General features: G+C 41.6%; 1 protein-coding gene across 2 annotated transcripts in view; it reads left to right on the top strand.

Annotated features, from left to right (window-relative positions):
• The first annotated feature begins 485 nt into the window (after positions 1–485).
• Positions 486–26,821, top strand: part of FBXO11 (F-box protein 11) — a 70,900-nt gene continuing 44,564 nt past the window's right edge. For both annotated transcript variants that reach the window (XM_038130711.1, XM_038130710.1), the window contains exon 1: positions 486–918. In XM_038130711.1, the coding sequence (XP_037986639.1) occupies positions 804–918 (115 nt within the window). In that variant the 5' untranslated portion in view covers positions 486–803. The remainder of the gene's footprint in view (positions 919–26,821) is intronic.

Here is a 26,821-nt window from a genome sequence, read left to right as displayed (position 1 = left end):
AACCAGCCAGGAAGCCAAAACGAGCCGGCAGCCACAGCACGGCTAATCCCAGCCCAGGCAAGGTTACCAAGGCGCACGGCACCACAACAAGGCACCGTCGCCAGACGCCCGCCCTCTCTCCTTCATCACACACGGGCTGAGGGGAGCCCGCCGGACCCCTCCGCCGCCCGTGCGCTGCCGGCGGGCCCGGTGGCTTCCGGGCTGCCCGGGGCCCGGCTCCCGCGCCGCTTCCTCACGGGCGCCGCCGCCAACACAGCCGGGCCTGAGCGCCGCCATTGCCGCCCCACACGCGCGGCCCCGGCCCTTTATAGGCACCGTGCCGCCCCACCCCGCGCCGTGCCGCCCGCCCGCCCCTCCCCAACCCGCGCACCGATAGTACGGCAGCGCGGATTGGCCGCGCCGGCGCCGGCCGTTTGTGTGGGGCGCGCCGATTGGCGGAGCGCGGCCGCCCAACGGCCGCCCGCTCGCGAGCGCGTCCCTGGCGGTGTCAATGGCTCCTCCTGCCACGGAGCAGCGACGGGCCTGAGCCGGGCAGGACCGCGGGATCGCCGGGGGCCGGGACGGGGGGGCGCGGCGCCATCGTCCCCCACAGCAGCGCTGAGAGAGCCGGCGGCTCCTTTGCCTTCGAGCGAGCCGGCAGCGGCGGCGGGACCCGCGCCCGGAGATTTCCCCCCCGCCCTTCCCTGCTGCCCGCGCCTGCGAGGCGGCCGCCCCGGGGCTCCCTCCGAGCCCCCGTCCCCGCCGAGGCACCGGTTGCCGGAGGATTCCCCCCCTCCCCTCCCGCCGCCCACACGAGCCGGCAAATGAACTCGGTCCGAGCCGCCAACAGGAGACCCAGGCGAGTGTCCAGGCCGCGCCCGGTGCAGCAGCAGCAGCAGGAGAGGAACAACGCCGCCGCCGCCGCCGCCGGGGATCGGGGTAAGCCGGGCTCGGGGCCCGCCCTGCGCGGAGACCGGCAGGAAAAGCCCAGGCTGCTTCACCCTTGGCTCCCGCTCAGGCCGCGCTTTGTTTGGCTCGGGCTCTGCCCCGGCTCGGGGGGAGGCGGGGGCTCGGCTCCTTCCCCGGCCGGGGAGGGGGGAGCCGATCGCCCGCGGCCCCTCGGGACGGGACACCCCCCCGAGCCCCCGCCCCGTCCCCGGGGACCGCCAGCGGGCGAGCCGCCCTCGCCCCCCGGGAACACCGGTGCTTCCCCGCGGGGAGCGGCGGGCCTGGCCCCCGAGGGCCGCGGGGGGAGAGCGCCCGGGGGGCTGCGGGGAGGGGGGAGGCGATGGTGCCGGGCCACTTGCGGCGGCACCTTCCCCGAAATGGTGTCCGGGGGCGGCGGCCCCGGGTCTGGCCGAGGCTCCGCGGGGCCGGGCCCGCTGCGCCTGCTGCGCAGTTCGGGCTCCGGCTCCGGCGCTGGCGGGGGGGCCGCGGCCCATCGGCCATTGATCCCCCCCGGCCACGCCGCCCCCGCGGCCCCGGAGCGGAGCGGGGGCTCGGGCCGCCCGCGCCCCAGCCCTGCCCGGCCGGGGCCTAGCGTGAAAATGTTGACAATTGGGAGCTAGTGGGGGAAAGCACCATTGTGTGAGGGCATGAGGAAGCGGCGAGGTGGGATTCGCCCCTCATGGAGCCCGGAGCGGGGTGCGGGGGGGCTCGGGGGTGGCGGCCCCTCGGGCCTGTCGCTGTCGCCCCAGTGGTGGCTCTGGGGGTGCCACTGTGCTCCGAATGTGCAGGGCTGCTGGTGGTTGGGCTTTTTTTTTTTTTTTTTTTTTTGAAGGCGAGATGGGGGTGGGATTGGAGGAGACATTTTGCATGTCTTATCTGGTGGATTGGATTTTAATTTTTTATGCATTACCTGTCACAACTCCGGCATGATAAAGAAGACTGATCCGTGGTGCAGTCTTAGGTGTACAAATGCCTTCTTAAAATTTAAAAAAAAAAAAAAAAAGGCTTCATTGTCAGCTGAATGTCTTTTGTTTGAATATCTAGGATATCGCATTGAGAACAAGGTGTTTTAACTACGGAGATGCGTCGCGATAAATATTTTAGTGCATTTTATGCAATCAGAACATTTTAAGTAAACGAAGTAAAGAAAATTTAATCTGAGGAAGTATTTTTAATTCTCCATTCCTCTCCCTCCCCTCCCTCCCCTTCCTTCCCCCGCCCCCCCTCGCACACATTGGTCAGAGCAAAGAATGTTACCCAGACCAGATTGCTGTGTATATAACCAGAGGATGTGATGTCTTATGCCCAATTATGGGTCTTGTGTAAACCTTCCAAAATCTTCAGTAATTATATGATTAAAATGACTTCTCTGGTATACTGACATTTAAAAGAAAAACAACAACACAGAAAATAAAGCAAAACAACAACAACAAAAAAAAGAACTTCCTCTCTAAGACATGCACTGAGGGTTTTCATCTTCGATGTTCCATATGCAGAATATAGGCATTTTTTCAACCCCATGACTTACTTTGCCTTTCAAACAGATAAAAATACAGCTTATAAAAGGCATCCAGAATGATGTGCTTATGGATTAAATGTAGTGATTATTCAGTTTTAGGTTGGACTGCCACTGTTCGTATGTTACTAATTTGCTCAAGATACAGACAGAAACTTTCTCTATTAAAATGTGAGGCTGCAGTGTATTTGTATTACTCTGACATTTCTGGAACTCTGGACTCACCTTTTTTTTTTATTTTTTTTCACATTGTTCTTCTGGTTCACATGGTTGACCACTCACTGGTGATGAAATTATAACAAAATCAAATTCATGGTTTGTGGAAATTACCGTTCCATGTGGATCACTGCTAGCTTTTTCCTTGCATTTTTGAAGGTCAGTTGTGCTAGGTCTCACTTACCCAAAAATGTATCAACAGCATTAAGGTTTTTTTGTCATTAGTGTTCCATCTGCATTTGGGGTGTCTCCTAGTGCAGTTTCTGTTCTGCCTCAGGATTTGCAAGGTCTGATCCACTATATCTGGAAGGTAGTTTCAGTTTTACCTGTGACTTTGATCGCTTTTTGCAGGGCTATTGCAGTAAAGGCTGATGAATAATGCTACTAAATTAAAAGCCAATATGCTGGGGTTAGACTATACCATGCAAATCAGTGTTGACTTTTTTCACCTTTATTCCCAAGCAATGTAGGTCATCCTAAAAAAGGCTGTAGAAAAGAATCAGTGTAAGTTATTAGGAAAGGGTTTCTATTGAACTCAGATTTAAATTTGTTAAAGAAACCTCTTACTGGATACTGTGAGTGCAGCTGTGACTGAACAAAAATTATTTTTTGTTACTGTTAATTTCTTTCCTCCTTCATATTACAGCTCTGTACTTATAGGCACAGATATCATGGGACGGAGTTGATAATACAGCTCACAGTTAATCTTTGGAACTTCTTGTTTCATATCATTATATTGCTTAGTAAAACATGTACTAGGTCTTGAGCTTTATTTATTATTTAATGTTGCTTAAGTAGACAGTGTTTTACAACTGAGTAACAGCTGTTACATGTTCTCTGCTGGGTAAAAATCAAGTTATGATGCTTATTGTTAATAAATAGATCACTGGAAAAAAAAGCTTTTCTAAAAATCCTTCCTCAAAGCCTCCTTATAAGAATTCAAAAATCATACAAAGCTGTTCTTTTTGCTGAAGTGATTTTCATTTTATGTGTGTAGTAGGAACAAATCTAATGAATGTATAACCATGCTGTCTATACATTGATGAGCAATACCTGTGTACCTGTGTTCTGATTAGTGGGGAAGGGAGATCATAAATGATTGCAGATAAAAATGTTTTCTCCCCCAGACTCACTGTGTTGTTCAGCCAAGATAAGATGTCATCAGGATACACTTCCCAAATGTTTTGCCTTATGCTCTGCTGTTCACACCTCCCTCCATCTAACTTAGCCACTCTGGTTACACTATGCCACTTCTGTTCTACCTTCTCCCTCCGGATCTCTCCCCAGTCACCCGTGGGGTTACCAGTGGTTTATTCAGTGGTTTTGCAATTCAGCATGAATGATACAGAATAGATGCGTCCTTTTATCTTCTTTAGGACAAAGGTCTACCCAAAAGGAAATCTGGACTCGGTAATGTTTATGATTAAATATTCCCATGTTTGCTTATAGTGCTGGTTTTTTCTTCCTTGATTGTATAGCTAGTTTTGCTAGGAAGAAGACAAGGTTATACATTTATTTTAAAAGACCAAAAGATCTTGTCCAGAATGCAGCTGAAATTGTCAACCTCAGAGCTATCACATGAATATTTTTTTCCTGTTTCTGTTCTTCTCAAAATAATAACTCCATTAGTGCATATGTGCCTCTGTAAAACCAGCACATCATTGGCTGTAGTACTAATGAGGTTCTGAGCTGCATGTCCAGAATTAAGTGCTCTTAGGGTCGGCTCCTGTGTGCTGTTAAGTACCCGGCTGCATCTGCCACGGTGCTGCGTGCTGCTGTTCCTTACTGGCGGTGTCCATGTGACAAGGCAGGGAGCTGGCTCCGAGCTGCCTGCACCAAATGCTAACTGCCTTTTTTTTTTTTCCCAGGTTGATTTTTGGCACGAGTGCTGCTACAAGGGAAGGGATAACACTGAACGCCTGTGGGTGTGGTGGGACTGTGGCAGCTCCATTTTAGATTGGGTTAAGCTGGGTCAATACTTTTGGAGCTGAGGCAAATTTAATACGTGCGTGCTGTAAACTTACCTTGCCAGTTTGCTTCCCCTCCTAGCCCCAATCTATTTTCCAGTGAAAAGAAGGTACATACACCCGTGTAGTCTGTGTGTCACTCTGCAACTTCTGAACTTGTTAGCTCGTTTAAACCAAAGTTGACAAAGGGGTGTGAAGTTAAGTTTTGTGGGTGGGCAGAGGACGAAGACAATGAGGGAAAGACATTTATAACTCACCCTCTTCTACCCATGCCAAGAAGCAGCAACCAGCTGGCCTGTCAGCACACAAGGTAATTGAATTAGTCATTTGTCTGTATAGGGGACACGAGGGCTTGACGGACTGGGAAAAAAGACTGGGTTAGGCTGCGTAAAACAAACATGTAGAAACTAAACTCCAGTAGAGTTCTTGCTCACAACATTTGAATTTTGTAATGTTGAGATAAATATCTTAGGAAAGGTAAGGAGTCTTTATTTGGCTCTGTTTCAAGTGTATGTGTGAAAGCATGTGCATGGTTTTTTTGATGATTTTTTTTTTTAGTATGTGCTAAAGGCTTATTTGGTGAGTGCAAGGCAGTAATAGTAACTGAATTAAGTTATTCTTATTCTGAAGCGCACAGGCTTGCATCAAAGCACCTAAATGGTTTCAGTTTTTGTAGGGTCATCCTTTAGGGCAGCAAGTCAAGTTGGGCATCAGTTGCTCCACATGGAAAGAAATCTAGTTAAGGCTTTTCTCTTATTTCTTGAAAGTGAATCTTGGGCTGGGAAAAGATATATTCACATAGGGAAATACAATTCTTGTTTTTGCAATGAAAAATTCCAAAGTCTACCTTACGGATAAAAGTTTAGAGTCTATAAACTTGGTTCTCGAAGTACAATTTCTCTTTCCCAAAGCCTCACTCTGCATTATGAGTACAAAGGAGTATCCATGTACCTTTGTTGTCCTTCATATAGGACAAGTGCCTAAACCTGTGCTAAAGCTTTCTGTTTCAATTGGAGAGATCAGAATGAAGTGTTTTTGTTCTTGGCATACACAGTAGTGTTCATTGCCTATAGTCTTGATATATTTTAGTCAATCATAAGACTAATAACATCTGTTATAGTTTCCAAGAAATACCAAATCTTTTTGTACCTTCTGTGTTACAAAAACTTGGAGCCCAGTGGTTTAAGAGATAGTGAAGCCTCCTCCATGGGTCTATTTTATATCTTTGTGTTTTGGGGAAAGGTTATGCTCTTTGCCCCCCTCCTTGCTTTGGTGCTTCCTGGGACAATCAAAGCTGCAGAGTAGACCAAAGCTGTGCAGTGTATGTCAAGCTTTTACTGCAGGTGTGCAGGCATGAAGCATCTCATTTGTTGAGCATAAATAAACATTCTATGCACTGGATATGAGGCTTTGATGTATATGCATAGAACTGGAACACTAGGAAGGCTCTGTCAGGCCAGCAGCTGCCTGGGAAGGTCAGGCTGGCAGCCTGCTGTCATGGGCACCTCCCTCAGCAGTGTGGTGAGCCCCGTGTGCTGAATGTGCAGTGCCTGTGCAGAGCCACTGCTGGCCCGTGTGTTTGCTCAGCACACTGAGCGCGCACACACACACACACACACACACACACACACACACACACACACACACACACACACACACACACAGAGGTGGCATCCCAGGGGCTGCCACTGCAGCCAGGACAACTCTTTGGCCCACACTCACCTCTGGGTCCCTGGGGTAATTGGAAGGAGGATGCACCAGGTGCGTTGTTAACGTGCATCACCTGTGGCAACACTTAAACTTCCTCTTGCAGCCTGTGCCTGTAAACTCTTTGGTCTGCTAGGAAGAGGAGGTAGTGTGCTTCTCTAAAGTTTTTAAGTTGTTTTAAGTTGCATTGATTAGTGATTAAAGGTATTTAGTCTTACACATTGCAACAGATGCAGTAGGAGAATTAACCCAGACCTGCACAACATATGGATTAAAAAAAAAAAAAAAAAAAAAAAGCAGAGGTGAACTAACAGGAATTGAGAAAATGGAAGGTTTGTCAATTGAATTTGTCATTACCTAATTTTTCATGGTTTCAGATTATTAGGTATTTCTTTCTGTTTCTTACTTGTGTGATGTTTCTGCATTCAGCTTTTGGATTTGAATGGGAACAAAACTTGGTGATTACTGTTCATGGTACTAAGCTGTAGTATCTGAATATAATCTAGGCTTTTAGTCTGAGTCCTTCAGTTCTTGTGAAATGGGGGCCAAGGAGGGGGGAGGGAAAGAAAGCAAATTAAACATGCAGTGAAATTACAGAATATCAAAATTCTGCTTTTGTAGTATATTATTGCTTTTAAATTTTTGTAGAAGAAAAGAGTAAGTTCTAGATGTGGGTTCCTAAGTAAAGAAGATGCTCTAGAGGCATCTTCTATTATGTGCCTTGTACTTCCTGTTAGAAAGTTTAATTAACTTTTCTTGAGGTGATTAAAATCTATGAATCTGGAATCCTTTGTAAAAGATAGCTTGAATAGTAGTTATTGTGGTTCTTCTCAATAACAGTTTTCCTGATTATAAAAATCAGGAAATTCCCTGTTCTTAAAATTATTACTCATTGGTGGGTAGAAGCTAGGCTAAATAGGCAAAGAACCCTTATAAAACCTGGAGTTCTTTCAGTAGGCGTTTAGGGACTATTTTTTGTGCTCTCCTCTGAGAGACTTTTCTTGCATTTTTCCAAGAGAGCTAAGTAATTGTTGAGCCTCTTTGTTTGAGGTTGTCCTGGTTCTCCTGCTTCTAACTTCACGCTCAGGATTGCCTTGCTTTGACACTCTTAGCTCCCTGAACCATATCACCACAAGAACCCAACCTCCAAAACACTCTGAGTAGTTACCTGCTGGTTTAGCTGTTGGAGCTATCTAACTGCAGGGTTGGGTGAGTGCATAAGAGAACTGGCCATTAGTGGGACTGCCCCTTGCCCTCGCAGGTCACCCCTAGATCACCTTGGCTGTCGTGTGGGATTGGAGCCTTCCCCAGTGCCTGGTGCCAGTCCTGTGTGTTTGAGAGGAGCTGTTGCAATGCTGCTGGGGCTCTGTGCTCTGCTCTGTGCTGTGGGACACACAATGAAACCTACTGTTCGTTGTAACAGAAACCTGCAGTTTCCATTCCGTTGCCAGGTTTGTCAGGTCCCTCTGATGTCTTATATGTGAGAGTTCAGGCACTGCTTTGTTCTGGAGCTCAAACCGCTGCATAGTTGAGCTCTGCCTGGAAACCTTGTCACTCAGGCTCCTAGGTTTGTTTCTGTCGAGTGGCTGTACCTTGACTCTATGTAGCTTGTTCCACAGAAGCCTGTATAGATAGTTTCCCATACATACCGGATATCACTGGTATTCCAGTATCAAAATAATAGTAGTGTTTATCTTCTTGCACAACCAGTTCTGTGTTCCAAAAAACTGATTCAGCTGTACCGTGTGAGTGCCAGTCTAGTGCTGGTAGAGCCTGTAGAGCTTTTCCTCACTTTTTCTGTGCTGACTGACTGCATTGAGCTTGGTAGGTACACACAGCATAGAGAGATGAGCTCTCCTGAGAATGAGATTGGGAAACAAAAGCTTAGGGTTTGTTCTCCTTTGAATTGTCACTACATGGCAACAAGGCCAAATCAACAACTGTACTTGAAATTCCTATACTTATGTTAAATAACCACTGTCCACACCAGCAGAAGAGCTGAATTTGCAGTCTCATGGTCATCGTACTGTGTGTATGGTTTATACCGAAGGGCTGGTAAGCATTAATAGGTCATGTTGCAGTAACTATTTCCTTTTGGTAATCCCAGTTTGTAGTATTTGGAAACAGCCTGTTTACCTTAAGGGCTCTCATCTGTGGGTTCTCTTCTGTTGCTTGTTTTCAGCTTGGGCATCCAGAAGCAAAGGGTTTAGTGTCTTGCTTTCTGAATAGGGATGAGTTGTAGTCCGACAGCAGGTCTAAATTTCAAGGTATCTTTGTATTTGGACAGGTTATTGTAGGATGACAGGTTACCATGTGTCAGCTGATCTGGGGTGTCTGATTCATAGTAATTGTTCATGTGTATGCTCTTAGCCTGTGGCAAATGGAAGGTAATTTGAGTTAGCTTGACCCTCTTTCATTATGCTCTTGCAAGGCACTCCCTTCTCCATGTGGATTGTTAGACGTACTAAAGAGCCTTGGCTAAAACAATAATGCAGTTTCTGTCTCTCAGCTAGTTTGGCTGTAAAACAGCAGGATGAGGACTTCAACTTCCTGTATTGTTGTGGTTTTCAGGCCATACCTTGCTGAAGAAATAAATCCTACAAAGATGCTATCCTGAAAACCAGTCAGATGTTACAATTGCCAGGTGTGTTTTTCTTTAGTACACACAAAGCTTTATTAGTGCATTTATAAACATATAAAACAAGTTGTCTGTTTCACAGTATCTTGATATACTTTTTTCTTGTTTTTGAAGAAGTACATTTTACCTTGATTTCTCTCAGATGATGCTTGGTAATTGAAATAATTCTAGCTAACACTGCAGTAACAATTTTCGATGTTCTCATTCAAAGCCTGTTGAAATCCTGGCTAACTGAAAAATTCCCATTTGCTACAAATGGCACTTAATTTTGATCTGAAATGACATGGAAGGTAAAACAATTGATTTTCTTTTTAGTGTCTAATTCTTATTTTAAATTTGATTTTGCAACAGCAAATCCAATCCAGTCTGGTTCATCAGTAATTGATAAAAATCTAAAATACTACTTAAATGCTTATGGGAAAATATTTTTCAGTAGTGTGATACAGCTCTCCTCTCTTGCTGCCTTAGTGAATTCTTAAGGTTCCCAAAGAGAAACTCAGAGCTGTCTCTTGAATCTGTTCCATTTCCTCTTCTTACACAGATTAATCGTCTTACTTAATTACTGCATTACTGATCCTGTGTGTATACAAAGTATCCTTCTTATTTTTTCGTTCTTATTTCATCAATAAGTGTTTTTTTCTGGGAGATAATTGGGTAAAATTTACAGTTTCCAAGCTTCTTGTATTGGAAAAGTCAGAGGAAATGTGTAAATTTCTTCTTTAATTGGAATTTGAGACATAAGTCTTGGTGCAGACTTGTAGTCCTGTGAGAAATAAGTAGTTGGGAAATTTATCAACATACCTTTAAAAAGTTGCGTTTGTCAACATACCTTTAGAAAGAACATTATGCTGCAGAAGCATGGGAAAACTTCAGATTTTAATCATTGTTTCTAAGACCTGAGGACAAAATGGAATGCTTTTTTGTGTAAATAAGCCCTTCCTGACAATTGGGAAAGCAGGAGGCCAGAAGGGTGACCCAAATGCTGTTGGATCATCAATGTAAATTGTGTGTAGTGGCTGCTCAAATTAATGTTTACTATTTCCTTCAGTTGCTGCTGTCTTGACGGAAGGACTAAAGCTCTTAGATGTTTGTTACATTAATTGTTGTCAAGATGTGATGCCTCACCTTTCTCTGAAGGTGCTAAGATCTGTGACCATGTTCTTGGACATTCATCCCCAGTCTTTGAAGAGCAGTTATTCAGAATAAACCAGTTTACTCTGAAGTTTTGTTTGCTCTGTTTGGACCTGTGTTGGCCGCAGCTGTCCAAGATGAGACCATGGGCAGGGACAAGAGACAGCTGAGCTCCATCTGGTATGACCTTGGAAGAGTGAAGGTCCAGGGCAATTGTCATGTATGAGAGTATGTAGTGTTTTTTCCATTACAGAAGAATCACTTTTCATGGAATCACACACTGGTTTGGGTTGGAAGAGACCTTAAAAATCACCTAATTTCAATTTCTAATTTCCCTCTTCTATTAAGAGCTTCCTCTGGTTCCATTTTTAAGTCTCCGCAAAGCTCTGCAATAATTGAGCCTCTAAGGTACGTGCCTTGGATTGTTGTTGAGAGAGCCTTCTTCAACACCAGTTGTTTGGCCAGCTAGGCATCAGTGGGAGGAGAGAGGATTAGTGCTTTGGGCTACTGTTGCTGTCAGGATGACTAGAAGAAGAATGGGTGTGATTGTGATAATGGGTGATACCTGAGCAACTTCTAGTGGCCTTTGATAACAAGTTTAGAACCTTTCATACCTTGCCAAATATCCTCTCATTGATCAGCAGCTTGTGATCAATAATCTGCTGATACACTTGACAGTATCAACATGGTTGTTAGTCATTGTCAGTTTTTACCTTAGTTTGAAAGGTTTAAGTAACTGAAAAGACCCATCCCAGTAGGTTCAGTGGGTGTCTGTCCAATGAAGATGAGTTTGTCACAGTACTTGCCAGTGTGATGTTGGATCTCTCATTTTGTCTAAATAACGCTTGAACATCTGAGCTTGTCAACTTTAAAAGTCTGAACAGGAAATAATGTTTACTAACAGCCCATCTCCTCTAAAACTGTTTTTTTTTAATACCAGAAAAGGAGGTGAAATTATTCTTATTTTTCAGTTACAGACAGGCTAACTTTTAATATGTAAGTTTAAAGGAAAGTGTATTGGTCATACTAACATTGAAATCTGCAAATTTGTAAAAATGTGGGGAAAAGAGAGAGAACAGAAAATTAGTTTCAAACAAATTTTTATTTTAAAATTTCAGTCTCAATAGTATGGGGTGTTCCAGTTCAAGATCAGTTTTCATTAATTAATTTCCAAAATCCATTAATTTTTTCAGCCTGTATTTTCCTGGATAACTTTTTTTAGGAACTGAGGCTTTGAGTTTTCTCTCTGCTGTGGGTTGCTTGTATGCTGATTAATACAGTGGAAGTTAAAAGTAGGTAGTGTGTGGAAAAAGCATGATTTTTAATTCCTCTTTTTCAAAGGCCTGCCAAACAATACCTGTTATCTGTTGGTGCTGAGAGTGGATTCATTGCCATGTTCTTGGGTAAATCCCAGCAGACTGAGTGCACAGTTTTTCATTAATTTCAGTTGACTCAATGACCAGTATCACAAAGAGTGCAGGAAGCTGCCAGTATGTTTTTGTGTGTATGTCTGAGATCTAGAAATGTTGCACAATTGTGTGGCATCAAGAACATTACCTGAATCCTAGTGAGTTGGGCGCAGTGATTTTTCAGACTAAATATGCTTCAGTTGTTATCCCAGTGTTTCTTTCCTATCAGCAACATTAGCCCTGAGCATTCCTCTGGGCTGGCACTGTTGGCAAACAGTCTGGTGAAGTGGTGCTGTAATGGCTGTGAAAGGCAGAAATTTTCAACTCTTTGTCACTTGCATGGTAGAAATAATTACCACTTTCACAATGAGCAAATTTTAAATAGTAAAACAGACAATTTCTTTTTCTTATTATCTTTATGATGTTTTGCTGAAGATGTAGTCAGTAAAGTTATGTATATATACTGAGTATTAAGCATTAACTAAAATTTATTTCTTGTAACATGTGTAGGGTCCTGTTGGCAGAAAGATTATATTTTGCAATAATATAAATGCTGTGTGCATTATGGTGGCTGGGGTAACTGCTTGAGCCTGGTGTAAGATTTCCTTAAGATTTCTGGGACATATTTTGTCTTTTCCTTTCCCAAATTTTAAAGTGCTGCAGAAATGGCCAAATACATTACAGAAAATGAATTTTAATTCATCTAGCTTTTGAAATCTGTATATGGTTTGAGAAAGGGCAAAGGCATCAGAAGAGCAGGGTTTAAGAATGTGGTATCCTGCTTGTGTTGAGTTTTTTTCTCAGTTAAAAAAAAAATCAACCTGCTCCTTTTTTATTAAAACGGGTAAGTGATATATTTCCTCCCAAGCCTTGCCTCTTCCTCCCTTCTGTCAGGTATTTTTCACTATATATGTATGGAGACAATTCTTAAGTATCCCATTCTGCAAACCTAGCTGGCAAAAATCTTCCCATCTAGATAAAATTTTTTCTTCGAGACAATCACTGTAGTAGACTTAATGACCTTAAGAGTTTAAATTAAATAAGAAATTTCTTTTAAGAGTAGACTTGTATACATGTGTGCATATTTAGTTTTTAAAGTGAGAGGACCAATTCAGTGGTTCTTTGTTTCCTCTTTTAGTATTTCTAGTAACAGCCCTGCAGTGGGTGGAGTAAAACTAATGAGCAGTTTCTAGTCCAGAAGGTTCCTGACTTACTGATCTTTCCACAGAAGTCCTTACTCTTGTATATGCTCAGAGTTTACTTGGGAAAGAGCTGTTCAAGCATTCAGTGATGTGAAAAGAATACTAATCAGTGCACTCAACTTTAATCCTTCCCTTCTGCCTGAAGGTCTTGTGTTGGAGTTGCAGTAAACATGGGGAAATATCTGTTATTCTGCCACTAGTGATTGCCTAGAGTAATTTCAGCTACTGGTGAAGGATCCCCTTTGTTTTACTAATTTGGATGTTTGTGTTGCAGAACTCGTGTGTCTTGCAGGCCTTCAGTCGTGTCTGTAGCTGTCATTGCACACCTGGGATGTTCTGATGTACCATTGTTCTGACATCAGCAGTGGGAAACGAAAGCATGAGGAAATGGCATAACTTGCCCAAAGTCACCAGGGAAGTCTGTAGGCACAGTTTCACTGGTATTTTAAGCACTGTGATTGTAAATGGCTACCAAAAGGGATTTTCTCAGTGATTTGCTTCTTCCTTCCTTTGTTTTAATGACTGTGTACCTGTACAATCACTCCCACTGTGTGTGGGAGCTGGTGGGAAGAGGTCTGCACCCTCCTTTCTAGCAGAATTATACATTTAAATTGTTTTATCTTTATCATGGAACCACATATGTGGCAAAGCACAGAATTGAACGTGATGTCCTTGGGTTCCTGTGGTTGGTACTCCAGTTGTGAGCCACACAGTGTCTCTTAGTACAATACCTGCTTTCTTTCTGCACCTGTGTTAGTGCTCATCTTGTCCCAGGCTAAAATCTGGATGGGTGTACTGGAAGTTGTTGCTCTCAGTTGCCCTTTGTCCTGTGTTCCCAGCTGATCCTTGTTCAAGACAGGGGTCATTGAATGGCTCAGGGATGTGGCTGTGGTGGTGCTTTAATCTTTCAGGGCAGCATATGAAGGTAAAGGAGAGTTGCAGTTGGTTGGCTTAATTATGCTAGGCTGAAAACTGGAGCTGCTCTTGCAGTGCCACGTGAGCTGTATGGCCATCTGTCATTGGGGCACCAACTTACATTCTAAGGGGCAGCTGGCAGGGTTGAGGCTTGCTTTGCCTGGCAGACTTTTTTTTTTTCTTTATTTGCCAGTGTGTGTCAGTCAAAGCCCTTATTTGTGGGTAAGGCAGAGAGTAAGGCTTGTGTTAACTGTTTGTGCAATTAACTTTAAAAAAATCCCAAGAGGAACAGTGGGCATTTCTCTGAGAATAAATAATGTTCTTATAACTTGCATTCTGTGCCCTTACAGAGTCTTTTTTGTGCTTTTGAGATGCAACACTGTGACAGTTGTGAAGCCATAGGTGTGCCTGCGGGTGCACTGAACCATGCGTGTGGCACGAGAAAATTACACATTTGTACTAAAATGCAGTGTGACATTGTGAAAGCAAAATACCAAAGGAAGTGCACTGAGAGATGACCTACAGCTCATGTGGAAGATATAAACTCTGAGGTTTTGCTCTGGTTCTTCAGAAACTTCAGCATAGGCTTCTGAGTAGGGATGTGGGAACTCCAAATGGTATTGATCATATTGGCACGTTGCTGTCACCAGAAAGAGAAAAAAACACTGGTAACATTTTATCTGAGGAAGACTGTGAGTTTATAAAAGGTAATTGTTGAGAAAATAAATAGTTGGAAAAAACTCTGCAGTTGGCATTTAAACAGTATGTGGCTTTTAATTTGAAAAGCTTTGAATATTTTTATCAGAAGGGGAAGTTCTGCTCTCTTTCTTCTTGTTTGGTGGTTGGCTCTTGTGTTTTTTCAAGACTAGGCATGAGTTAATAGTTTAGTGGTTCTGAAAACACTTAGCAAGTCCAGCATTGACATTGGCTCTACCTACTATAACTTGGTCATGCCATACAGCCCTCTGATGTGCTGGGGGGAGAGGCTAGGAAGCAACATAATTTAAATAATGGATTCCTAGTGCTCAGTGGTAATCTGCACTGGTACAGATGATGTTCTGCTCTAACTTGAACCTGCTACTGGCTGCCTTGAAAAGACCTTTATGAAGATGCTACCTGGCATAGGGGTGCTTTATCCACTTCTGTCCACTTCTCCATCCATTGGACCAGAGATTTTTAAAGGGAATATGTGCAACATGCATTACTCTGGTATGAATCCATAGTTTGGTCTCAGAATCTGTCACAGTGTTGATTGTGCCTTTCACAGTCATGTCTAGGAGAAAATGGTAGGGCTTCCAGGCTGTTGAGGTTGAAGTCTTAAGAATGTGCAATAGAACATGTCTGAGCCATCCCCTCATTGCTGCATGTAGCTCAGAGAACAGTCTGGAGTTAAAGTTTTCATTATATCTGTCCTACTAAATTATATTGTTTGCTAGAGGAAAGCAATTTTTTTTCTTGTACATGTAGTGGAAACATTTGACTTTAATAATTGCTTCAGATTTGCGGGAAATTATATTTAGTTCTGTACTTTTCAAAGTTGATTTAAAAAATAAAGTTGTAATGACTTGGAATAAAATGTTAAAACTGTCCAGAAAGGGCACTGACAAAGTATTGTACTCATTTGTACTGGCAAAATGAAGTTCAGTGGCACTTTCAAAATTACTTCCAGTGTAATTTTTTCTGATAAAGAACTAGAATTAGTTCTGATAAAGAACTTAACTGATATTGTCTGCATTTTGAGATGTTCAAGTCCATGACTAGTTGCCTTGCTTTTGATCTTTACTTGGGCACCGTGCTTCCCAATGGTACACGTCAGAGACAACTTTATGTAGGGGCCTCCTGTCTGAGCCTGTCCCATTGCAGGGGGAGTCCTGCTATTAGTATGTTTTAGTGTTTTTATCTTGTGTTTTAATACATATGTGCCTCCAGTCTCCAGTGTCATTTGTGATCAAGTGGGGAGCAATGTGGTGGTGGGACTTTGCCCCTCCTTTATATCTCAAGTCTGTTCTGTGCTGGGAAGCCAGAAGTCTTCTGTGTTTACGGTGAGCCAAGTTGACAGTAAGGTTTGGCTTTACAAAAAATGAAAATTAATTTTGAACTGCTCTGTACGGAAGATGACTGCACCTCTGTATTTGTCCACTAAGGGCACAAACCAGATAGTTTTGCCCCTTGTGTCATTGACAGTTTTATTGCTATGTTTGTTCTAGAAGTTTTCACTTTGTAAGGTTTTCTTCCCGACACTGTCATAGCTGAAGGTTTTCAGGGCTTCAGCCACAGTTGATTACTTTTCATTAAGGGAAAACTTCTCTCCTTTTCCATTTGTTTCCTAAAGAACATTAAATATTTTAATAAGGGTTTTCTTTTGTCTTAAAATCTAAGCTTAATTAGCCAAACTGGCTTTTGATTTTGAGATGCACATGACTTTTTATTTGTCTTAAGTTTGAAGGCTCTAGTTTTCAAGTGTGAAATGTTATTAACAAATTTTTTGAAACCTGTTATTTCATAGCTCTTCACTTTGTTCCCAGGAACATTGACATTTTCTGACTAATAGATGGCACTATGTATAGCATAGATGGTTCTTGCCCTTGGAATACAGAAGGCGCGGCTGCTGTGAAAGATGGTTTTAGTCTTTCCACCTAAGTGCTGCTCTTAAAGTCTTGTTAGCATAATACTGATTTTGTGTCCTTAATTACATGCATTCAGCAGTTTACTGCCTGGTAACAAATCTAGTCTGAGCTCTAATATGACTTTTACTCTTTCAGTCTAGGTTGTTATAAATGTTTAGGTTTTTTTCATTCTGATAACGGCATTTGACTAGTGCACTTGATCAGAAAGTATCTAATTTGTTATTTCTGTACACTGTATTTCTACCAGGGCTCAGTCTGGTCCTGCACGATTTACTTCTCTGTATGTTTAATTAAAAGGAGCAGGTGTATGTTGCTTATAGGTGCCACCAGCCTCTTGCCTGCAGGCATGGAGTTGCTTGTGAAGTGCTCTTCTGGAGAGTGCCTGTGTTTTTTGAGAAGCATGGATTGCTGGATTGCCCATGTCAATTTAGGTAAAAGTTCTCGGAAGCAGCATTTGTTCCTACCAAAATACTGGTTTGTGAAGTTGTGAACAAAACCTCAGTAATCAACTAAACCTCTGAAAGTTAACCCAACTCATCATATTTACAGCATTTGGATGTAGGATGAATGTTGGCGTATGTGGAGGAAAATAAGTAAAGGTTGCTGTAGGTAATTTCTTGATTAAATTCAGAATGGTGAGACATAATGCAGTATTTTAAAGAATTAGTCTTAAAAATGTGTACTTTGTGTAAAACAGTCATAAAATTACACGTGAACAAATTATTTCAATAAATACAGTAGCATTTTTTGTATAGGTTTATTCGTTCAACCTATAGAGTATGAACAGTTTGTTTTTTAAATTAGCCAGAGTTTGAGAATAAACATGTCAAAAATTCAATCTGACAGTTGCTTAGAATACATCTTAAGAAATTTTTTTAGCTATGTTGAGCATGAATATAACAAAGATGACTAATACTCCATGGGCTCAACCAAAATACAAGGGGAACGTGGCAAAGCTCAATGCACTTACAAACTTTGATACATATTAGAACGTGGAGAATATCCCAGTTCTGCCTCTGGAGAAACAGTTTTTCCTCTAGAACAGAGATGTAAGAATGCTCTACTTGATGCAGTATAATTAATAGCTGACAAGTATTGTATGTTTTAGTTCAGTGAGGGAAAATACCCATTTATTTAGTAGGCTGGATTTAACTGTGTTCATGACCCTTGTGACATACTTGAAGTTGAGTGCACAAAATATATTTCATTTGCTAGAAATGTTTTGCATGCTTGTGATTTAAGAACAACTCACAAAGGGTTCTTTTCTTTTGGGTCTCTAGTGATACTGAATCTGCTTGTGTCTGTGCTGGCACTTCAGATCTGACAGGCTACATAAATGTAGTTGTGTAATGGGGGGCTTTTTGTGCTTGCAGATGGACAATGTCTTGCACATTCTACATGTGTACGATTTGAAACTCACTGTGATTTGTTGTTCTCAGTTTGCATCTTTGGTCTTTGCATCTTGGTCTATCCCATCGTAGGTGTTGGTCTGTGGAGAAGGTAGCTGTGGAGTGACTGTGTAAAGGCAGGATCATCAGTCTGTAGATGCTTTGCATGCAAGGTTTTCCTCTAGGAACACTTAGACACTTCAGAAGCTCCCTTCAAGGTAAAGATGCTAGGTAGTCAATAAAAAACCTCTTGTGTTTAGAAGTGATGTTTAGTACTAGATTGGTGCTGAATTGTTGGCATTGACCCGTGTTCCCTGAAGCACTGCAGTTCTCCAGGATTAAATTATACAGGAAATGTGAAAAGACAGGAGCAGAATGAAGTGGTTCTGACTCTTATTGTTCTCAGTATTTAAGGTTGGTTCTTATTTTGTTTTGAATTAGCTAGTATATGTACGCACACATGTGTAGCTCTTGCTGTGTGACAAGAGTCTTGAACTTTCCTGCACCGAAGACAGGACCTCGTGTGAGTCCTTTGGGAGTCTGAGATATAAAGTAGAATAACTTTTTCTGGAGCTATTTTTCTACATGTGGCAAACAAGAGGTATCTGTTAAGGGAAGGTCATCTCTACAGTGATGCCTCAGCTTTGTTTACTTGTTGATTTCTGGTTATAACTGGACAATCCAACTGCCATAATATTTTCCCACTGTAGATAGAGCAGTGCATCCATCTGCTACGAGGGTCTATTGTCTGTCATAAGGAAGTAAAAATTCATTCCATCACAGTTCAGTCACTGGCCTGTTTCTCATCTTGTGCCAGTATCAGAAATGTGCACAGCACTGGCATGAAATAATTCACTGACTGTTAAGTACTTCACTTCAAAGATAGCAGCCTGATTTGATGTCAGGCCTCATAGTTTTTCAACCATGGTTTGACTGATGCACCAAAATTTCTTTGTGTTCCTTACTTGTTAGTCATCAGTGGTGGCATATGCTCTGACATCTAAAGGAAAAAATATTGTCAAGCAGCTCCTGTACAGTGACAGGGTTCTTCAAGGTGTATTTCTCTGTTGCCTGCCTTCTAGCTGTGCTGGCTGCAAGCTGTTGGATTCACAGGGTTTGGATAATGCCTGCTTCTCCAGCCCTTACCTGGGAGTATAGAAGCCATGGGCTTATGTGTTTTCTTCCCAGTTTAACTGCTGTGCAAAGCCCTTTTGGGAGTGGTTGTTTCAGAAGCAGAGGAGTGGCATTGGGATGGTTTTGGTAGCTTTGGGTTGGGGGCAGGAGGTGGCTGCTCTATGAAAATTTCAGTTGCACAGTAACGAGTGTCACTGTATAGTTGTCCAGTTCAGTAAAGAAAAATGTGGGATAAGCGTGGTTAATGAAATTAAGGACTCCCAGTACTGAATTGATCTTCTCCTAAGAGCTAACACAAGGTAAAGTAATTCAGATCAAACATTGGAAACTGGTTCACTAGATTCTCCTTTATTTTCACCAGTAATTTTCAGTAGTATTTAAATTCAAATGAGTTAATAGAAAATACTTTTTCTACCCTTGCTTTACAGTAGTGATGTCTGAAAGAAGCAGCAGGTGAAAGAATATAAGCAGCAATGTATTTTAAATCCTCCCCACCTACTTTTGAAAGATGTTAATGCTTTAACTCATGAATCAGATGGAGCGTGCCAAGATGGCAGCAGCCAGTTCCAGTTTGGCTCCAGCAGTTTCAAGTAGGTTTGTGAGTGTAGAGTTCTTAAATAATTTGCCATAGTCTCATCCCAGATAATCAGTTAGGAGAAGGAATAGCTGCAAGCAAACCAGCAGAGAAAGAGATGTGAGTATTGTTCATGTAACCCCAAAGCACTGCACCGTCAGCACACCAGTCTAAGCCAGTATGTAAACAAACTCACTGTGCCTCTGTGTTGTCTTCCTTTCTCCTGTTCTAGCCTTGCTTGCAGCTGTGTCCATGAGCTCTTCAGGGTAGGTTTGGGTTTTTTCCCCTCTAAGTGTTTGAAGTGACTGACTTGGCTGAGTCTCCAGGTGCTGCTGTGCATTAATAACAGTGGAACAATTGAGTAGTTTGCAGGTGTGTCAGATTGGTAAATTCAGAACAGGTGAAACTGTGACAGGATGACTTGATGAAGGAAGCTGAAACTGAGGTGATGATTACGAAGACTGACAGAAAATATGGCCTGGAAAATAAATTCAATTTGCTGATGTTATATAACCATCTTAGTGCAGCCTGTAGATTCATTAGTTTGGGAACATACTTTGTAAGGGAGAGTGATTGTGTGTGGCTTTGCTTTTAGCAAATTGACAGTAATTTAGAGTGAAGGTGTAGGAGGTAGAATATATTAGTACTCTGACTTTCTAGCTGGTGTGATCTTGTCTAGCAGGTGAGTTTTTCTGCGTGTTCAGCCAGCATGTGTTCCAGCATACTTCAGTTTACAGCTGCAGAGGTCCTTGAAACCATGAATTGGCACAGTAGCACTTCTTGATTTTTCTTTTTAATTTTATTTTTGTAACTGCTGAGAGCTTAATAATATGGAGAAAGAATGGTTGATCTCTTTCTGTACAAGCAACATTCACAGGATTGTCAAAGATGGTGTACAGTAATAGTGTAAGTATTACCTCATTCCAGGTGAAAGACATGGGGGTGGGGGGGTAGACACTATTTTGAAGATCACCCTTAAGTAGGTGTCATTCCTCCTGGTGTGAGCAGAAATGACTGGAATGACTATGAGATGGGGAGAGGAAGAGCAGGAAGGGAGTGTAGCTTGCTGCAGGTACCCCAGAGTCCTTTCTGAGCCTCGGGAGAGCCCACCAGGCACAGCCCAGGGGTTCCTGCCTGGCAGGACCATGGTCTCTGCTCAGCTCACTGCGGCTGGGAGGCTTCACTTCTGAACAGAGGTGGAGGTTAACCCTGCTCTGCTACCACCCTAGCAGTGCAGATTTTGAAATCTTAATTCTCTTAAACAAAGGCCTGGTGGATATCTGGGAGTTATCTTCCCTTCTTTCTCAGCTCTAGCAGTAAGGGATTAATCTTCTCCTGTAGCTCTGTAATCAAAGCTTTTATTTTGGTTATAACCACCTTTAAGCAGTGTAAACAAGATCACACAGGCAGGCAGGGGTTTGTTTACTTCATGCTGGTCTTCCAGGGTAAACACTAATACCTCATTACCTTTTAGTCTTTAATGTGGAAAGGTGAGGAGAGAAGCAGCTTTAGTCCTCCTCTTTAAAATTTCTGCTCATTGGCTTTGAGACTGACCTCTTAGAATTTTTTTTCTGAAGATATAATTAAAGAAATTGAAAAGGAAGGATGTTTCTCTCAGTTTTCCTATCAGTTAATCATCAGCATTCAACTTCGTAGAAACATTACTGCTTCTCTAAAACAGCTTTTTGTTACTAATACCTTATCATTTGCTCTCCTTTTACAATAACACTGTTTATTTAAAAACAGTCGGATAAAGACTTGGTGATGTTCCACTTGCCTGGTCAAGTGTATGGAAGGGCCCTGGGATGTTTTACAGTCTAACTCTGGGTCAAAATGCACAGCACTGGTGTTTTTCTGCTCTTTGGATGAGAAAAACCTTTGGATCAGGATGATGATGAAATGAAACTGAGTCTGACAGTTGGGAAGGAATGATGTAATGCATGTATTATGGAAATCTAAGAGAAGGAGGCAGCTTCTATTACTTTAACAAGTTATATTTTAGTAGTTCTAATCAAATCTTAAAATTGCTGTGCTGAGGATGCTTTGATTTAACTTAAAATTGTATTTCTTCATAATAGATTTTTGCTGACAAAATACATTCTGATACAGATTATTTGACAACGTAGTAACGCTGGTGTGGAAAATATCCACATTCATGTAGCAGTGTAGTCTTCCATGTGAATAGTTGAAAATACTATGGTCTGTTTTCCTGTCCTAATGTCACAATGTCTGGGATTTTTTGGAGTGAGGAATATTCAGCAGAATCAAAATGGGCTGAGATTTTTGAGATGCTGAAGTACTACAAACTTGTGTTTTATGGCAAAACAGTTGGATTGGAGCTTCAGTGAAGAGTGGTAAGGCCTTGTAATAGAAATCTGGAGGGTAAATTCTTGAGGTGCTGGTATGTTAAGCAGGAATGGGAGAGTGTTTACTTGATGAGAATGCTGGAGTCAAGCAGTGATTGAATTGTTCTCCAGTGGTGCCTTCTGCCTTTGCCACAGTAACAAAGCCATCTCAGAAGAGGCTCACATAGTTTGGAGACTCCACAAACTCCAGGCAACCTGTGCTGCTGCTTAGTCACTCTCACAGTCCAAAAAAAAAAAAAAGTCTCCTTATGGAAATGTTTTTCTCATGTCCTTCCAGTGCTTTAATGCTTTTTCACCTTATTTGTGTACAGCTGTAAACTCAGTGAACTTCTTCAGTCCTTTGGGCCAAGGAAGTCTTTGTTTTTAATTTCAATATTTGAGCAGTTTGTCCTGCAGAAGAGATAATTATCTATAAGATTATTTGTCATACTGAACTTATCTGAAGGTTTGTTGGCCATCTGTCTTGTTTGCAATACGATGTTCCTTCTTAACGTTAATACTCTTTATACCTGCAACTTTTTAAGGATATAGTCAGATGACCTAAACACCACAGTAAATTAGTACTGTGAAATGGCAGCTCTCTTCAACCGAGGTACTGTGATTCATGCAGTCTGTTGATGCCCTAATTCAAATAAGTTTGGCTTAACAAGGGGTGTTTTCTGTTCTGCTGAATCAGTGTGTTCAGAACTGTATCAGGTCTGCACACCTGTGACTCTTCTCTCACAGTGTATTTTTGTGTCTATATCAAATTTGTCTCCAGAAGAATGCCTTGACAGCTCGGAGTACACACAGATCTACATTTTTTTGTACATGTTTAACTTTTCATCAACACTAAAACTTATTGAAAGGGACAAGATCAAGCTGTGTAGGCTTGTTGGGGATGTAGGGGTGATGGCATAGTCAGCACTAGTCGAGGCATGAAGGGGAACCTCACCATGGGGCAGCTGTCATGCCACCTCTTGACATCTTTGAATACTTTCTAATCAGTCTTTCAATTTTTTAAAATCTTTCTTTGGGGGAAAAAATATTGGGAAATGTAGGTAAAATAGCCAGAAAATAAGTTTATTGATTCCTCTTTTTTCTTCACGTGTTTTGTCCGCCGACTCTCCAAAGTGCCCTGGTCTGTAAATATACTGCTTGGTGTAGATATCTGAGAGGAAACATTTGAGGTCAATGCATAATGACAGAACTGTGCAGACATGAAAAGAGAAAATTGACCATCTTAATGTGCAACTTCTAGATTATCTTTGATTTTGTGGCATAGTGAGAAAGAACATTCCTCTTAAAACTTCTTTGGATCCTTGTGGCCTTTTAGCGTCAGGTTTATTTTTTGATGGCTGTTTCAGTGTCTTTCAGTGGTTCTCAACACAGGATTACTGTGTGTAGTGAAGGGCTGTGAGAGTCTGGATGGAAGGGGCTGTTACTGGGCTCTTCTTCAACCATACTGTTTCCCTATTGCTTTTTGCTGCATGTGGTCAAACAACTTTTGCAGTTAATGCACATGATTTAAAAACACTTTTTGGAATAGGAATTTACCATACTGAGGCATAACAAATTTGTAGGCAGTGTGGTGGCTCAGACCTTCAAGATGGAGACGGAATAAATGGCAAAACCCCCCTTCTGTCTGGTCTTAAAATGACTGAATATCTGGAATTTGGGAAACTAAAAATGGGAGTTCAGGTGTGTGAGAAGGAGGACCTGGTTAAGAAATGAAAACTTCAGGATTCTGCTGTAGGTGTACAAAAAGACCAGACATAAAAAGACTGTGAAAGAATAAAAACAGCCCTGTTGAAAACTGTCAGTATTTCTGAACAATTTTGACAAAACCAAAAAAATTAGTAGTTTCTTTCCATTTTGTGACCTATGCTTGCTCTCAGGTGATCAAGCTTACTCTGCCTGCTTGAACTTTTTTTCCTCTTAATGTTGTTAAGAATAAATTTGAAATGGAAATAATAAGCATATACTTTTGACAAGGAGGAATCTATAAAGCCTTTTTTTTAGATGGGCATTTCCATATTGTTTAGTGTAACAGAGCTTTAGTCAGATTTGGACCATAAGAAAAACAGTTGAGAGATACTAAGAAAAGAAGCTAGATTTATTTTTAAATGAAATTGTCAGTAACTGAAAATAGTTCGTCAGATACAGGGCATCATCTGTGGTTTTAAACTTAAGAGTGTTCACTGCAAAAAGTCTCATTCTGGAAACTCTTAAATTTTGCAGCCATTACATTTAACTTCAGAATTTATCAGGAAAAATGTATCTGCAATTAGTGTAATTAATTACTAAAAGATATAATTAACAGCTAAATACAGATTTTTGCCCTCCACCACCACCCACACACCTTGACAGTTGTGGGTGTTTTAGTCACTGAAATTTTACCAAAAGCAGAAATCAAAATCAGTTGTTGTTCATTAAAAACATGTTTCTGAAGTTTGAATGTACATATATACAGCTGTTAGATATATAGATATGTATGTCTATATATCTATCTAACAGCTCCTCATGATGTAAAATGACAGTGTTAATAGAAAATACTAATGGAAATTTAATAGCTACTTAAAGAAAGCTTTGAGAAGTTCACTGATGCAGCATTTCATGCATGATACTGCTTTTAATGGCAAAGATACATCTTTAGTCAGCCTCTGACAGCCTGTTTTCCTTGCAGTTGAAAACAGGAAAGTTAAAACCAGCTGAGTGTCGAGGGGTGGTTGCTTATGCAGTGCTGTGGAATGGGCTGGATAACTTGATGTGTGCAGAATTCACACAGTGAAAAAAGAAGTGTATGTCTGTAAAAACAAACCTGGTGTTAAAAGAGTTCTATTTAAAGGCAGAGAAAACAAAACAAAAAAAGATGAAAACTTGATTAATGTATCAAAATGATGCCATTTGGTTTTCTAATAAAATCAGAATGTAATTTTATTATTTTTTCCTCTCCAGATATCCAAGAGCAGTAACTTCTGGATTGGGGTGTTTAAGACATCCTTAGTCTACAGGGCAAGGAAGAACAGAGTGTCCTCCCTGTGCTGCAATTTCCTTGAACACATAATACAAAACCTTTCCAGCTTTCCTCATGTTTGTTTTGCAACACATGTTGGCAGTGGAAAACAGATGATCCTGTTCTCCCAACTTGTATTTAAATTATGTATTAATACAGTAAAACTTGGTAGAAAAGCTATTTAACCTTTATCTCCCAGAATAGGTTTGAAAAATTATAGTTGTTCTCTGTGTAGGATTTACTTTTTCTCAAAGCAGCTTGGTTTAGGTACGCCCTTAGTCCTATAGTCTTTGGTGTTGTCAGCAGTTTTTTATTTTTACTGTAGCCCTTAACAAATTTAGTTTTGAATCAGATGTTGACTACTGCAGTGGTGTTTCATAGTTTGATGACAGATTTCTTAACCCATCTTAATAACATATATGCTGGCAAATAACTATTTCCCTCCTGCACCCCAACGATACTTGGCACTTGCTATGGTTCCACACGTTGTTTTCTCAGTTATTTCCCTGAAGCTAAACAGAACCATGCCTTCCTGCTCTTGACAGGCACCTCAGAGTTGGTAATTTAAGGAACACAATAATAGGAACAGTCATTGAGAAGTTTTCAGAGTTAGGATCAGATGAGTGACTGCATGTAAAACCTTGCCACAGTTAGCCTTGTAAAATTCAGCCTTACTGTGGCATATGTTAGATACAACATATTTTTGACTAATTCAAGGATAAGAAATGCTTGCTTTCCTTTTTATATGTGTGCATGTTTTTGGCATAATAACCCACACACACACACATATATATTATTTTCATTAAATAGCCATTTTTGAAAGGTTAAAAATAACTGTGTCTTATGACATGGGGTCTCTTTGGTGAATTAAAGAGCAATAATGTGGCAAGAACTAATGGTTTAAATTTTTTTTCCTCTCCAGTGAAATGTATTTATGTTTTCAGGATACTGTTGTTAGTTATGGTGTTCTTATAGCACTATTTCACAGTTTCTTTGGGGGGTGTATGTGCTGGAGTTCCTTTTGGGTTTTGATTGTTTTTTTCATTTCAGCTGTAACATTTGAAATTCTGTGCAAGTGCTGATTGTAGTACTAGGACAGCAGGAGAATGCAGTGTGCTTGTTTAATATCAGTGTAAGGGGAAAATAGCCAAAAAAGGTAGCAGAATTAATAGTTTTTTCCTTTTGCAGTTTGCACAGTTGTCTTTTTCTAGAGAGATGCTCTTGAACATCCAGAGTTGTGAGGAGTGTTAGCACCAGGTGTGTTTTCCTTCCAGCTATCTGTCAAGGATACATGGTCCATATGTTTTCCTCTGGATTGTTTGCTGTTTCTCTGCTTCTTCATAGACTGCTGGTCAGCTTGGAAACTTTGCTTGCTACAGTAGGGAAGAAAGACAGCCAAACCCAGTAAGCTGTAAAGTATTATTAATACAGTTTTCCTCCTTTTGCTTCTTTCTTAGGGGAAATGATACTGACTATACCCCTTGAACCCAGCACACAGGAAGAGCTATCTGGCCTTTCATCTTGGTTGGTTTTTTCCTTAGCCTTTTTGCCAGACAGATCCATGACTGCCTTCCTTGTCACGCTAGGCATTTCAGAAGCTTCTTTAATTCTGAAGCCCTAAACTAGGAGTTTCCTAAGGTTGATCAAAACTGCTCTTTGACGTAATGAGGTTCCAGCTGGGCCAATGTATTGATAGATGTCAGTTACTTCTCATGGAGAGTCCACAGAAAGCAGATGGCTTTGCATGGCAAGTATCTCCAAATCTGCTACTACACTTAGTAGCAGGAGATATGTATTTTTTTTCTGCCTGTGTTACAACAGTGTTCTGCAGATGTGGCTTATGGCAGCGAAATCTGTGGGAGGCTTTCATTTCCTGAAAATTGGGTGAAATGATTGTGGCCTGAGATGGTGTTTCACAGGGGTTATGCTTGAATAGCTGCAGTAGTGTTAATTCATGATGAGACTTGTGAATTGTTTTATTACCCTTTCAAGAGGAGCCATGTTTCTCTTGGTTTCCCATGGATCACAGAAAATTTCTGTAAATGGATCAGTTATGGAGCGTAGAAAACTTGAAGTGTAAATTGAGGATGCATTAAGTGAAATCTTTGC

This window comes from Motacilla alba, chromosome 3 (genome assembly GCF_015832195.1).
Source record: "Motacilla alba alba isolate MOTALB_02 chromosome 3, Motacilla_alba_V1.0_pri, whole genome shotgun sequence".
NCBI lineage: Eukaryota > Metazoa > Chordata > Aves > Passeriformes > Motacillidae > Motacilla > Motacilla alba.
The sequence above is the reverse complement of the archived record's forward strand: the minus strand, read 5'-3'. Positions and strand labels throughout refer to the sequence as shown.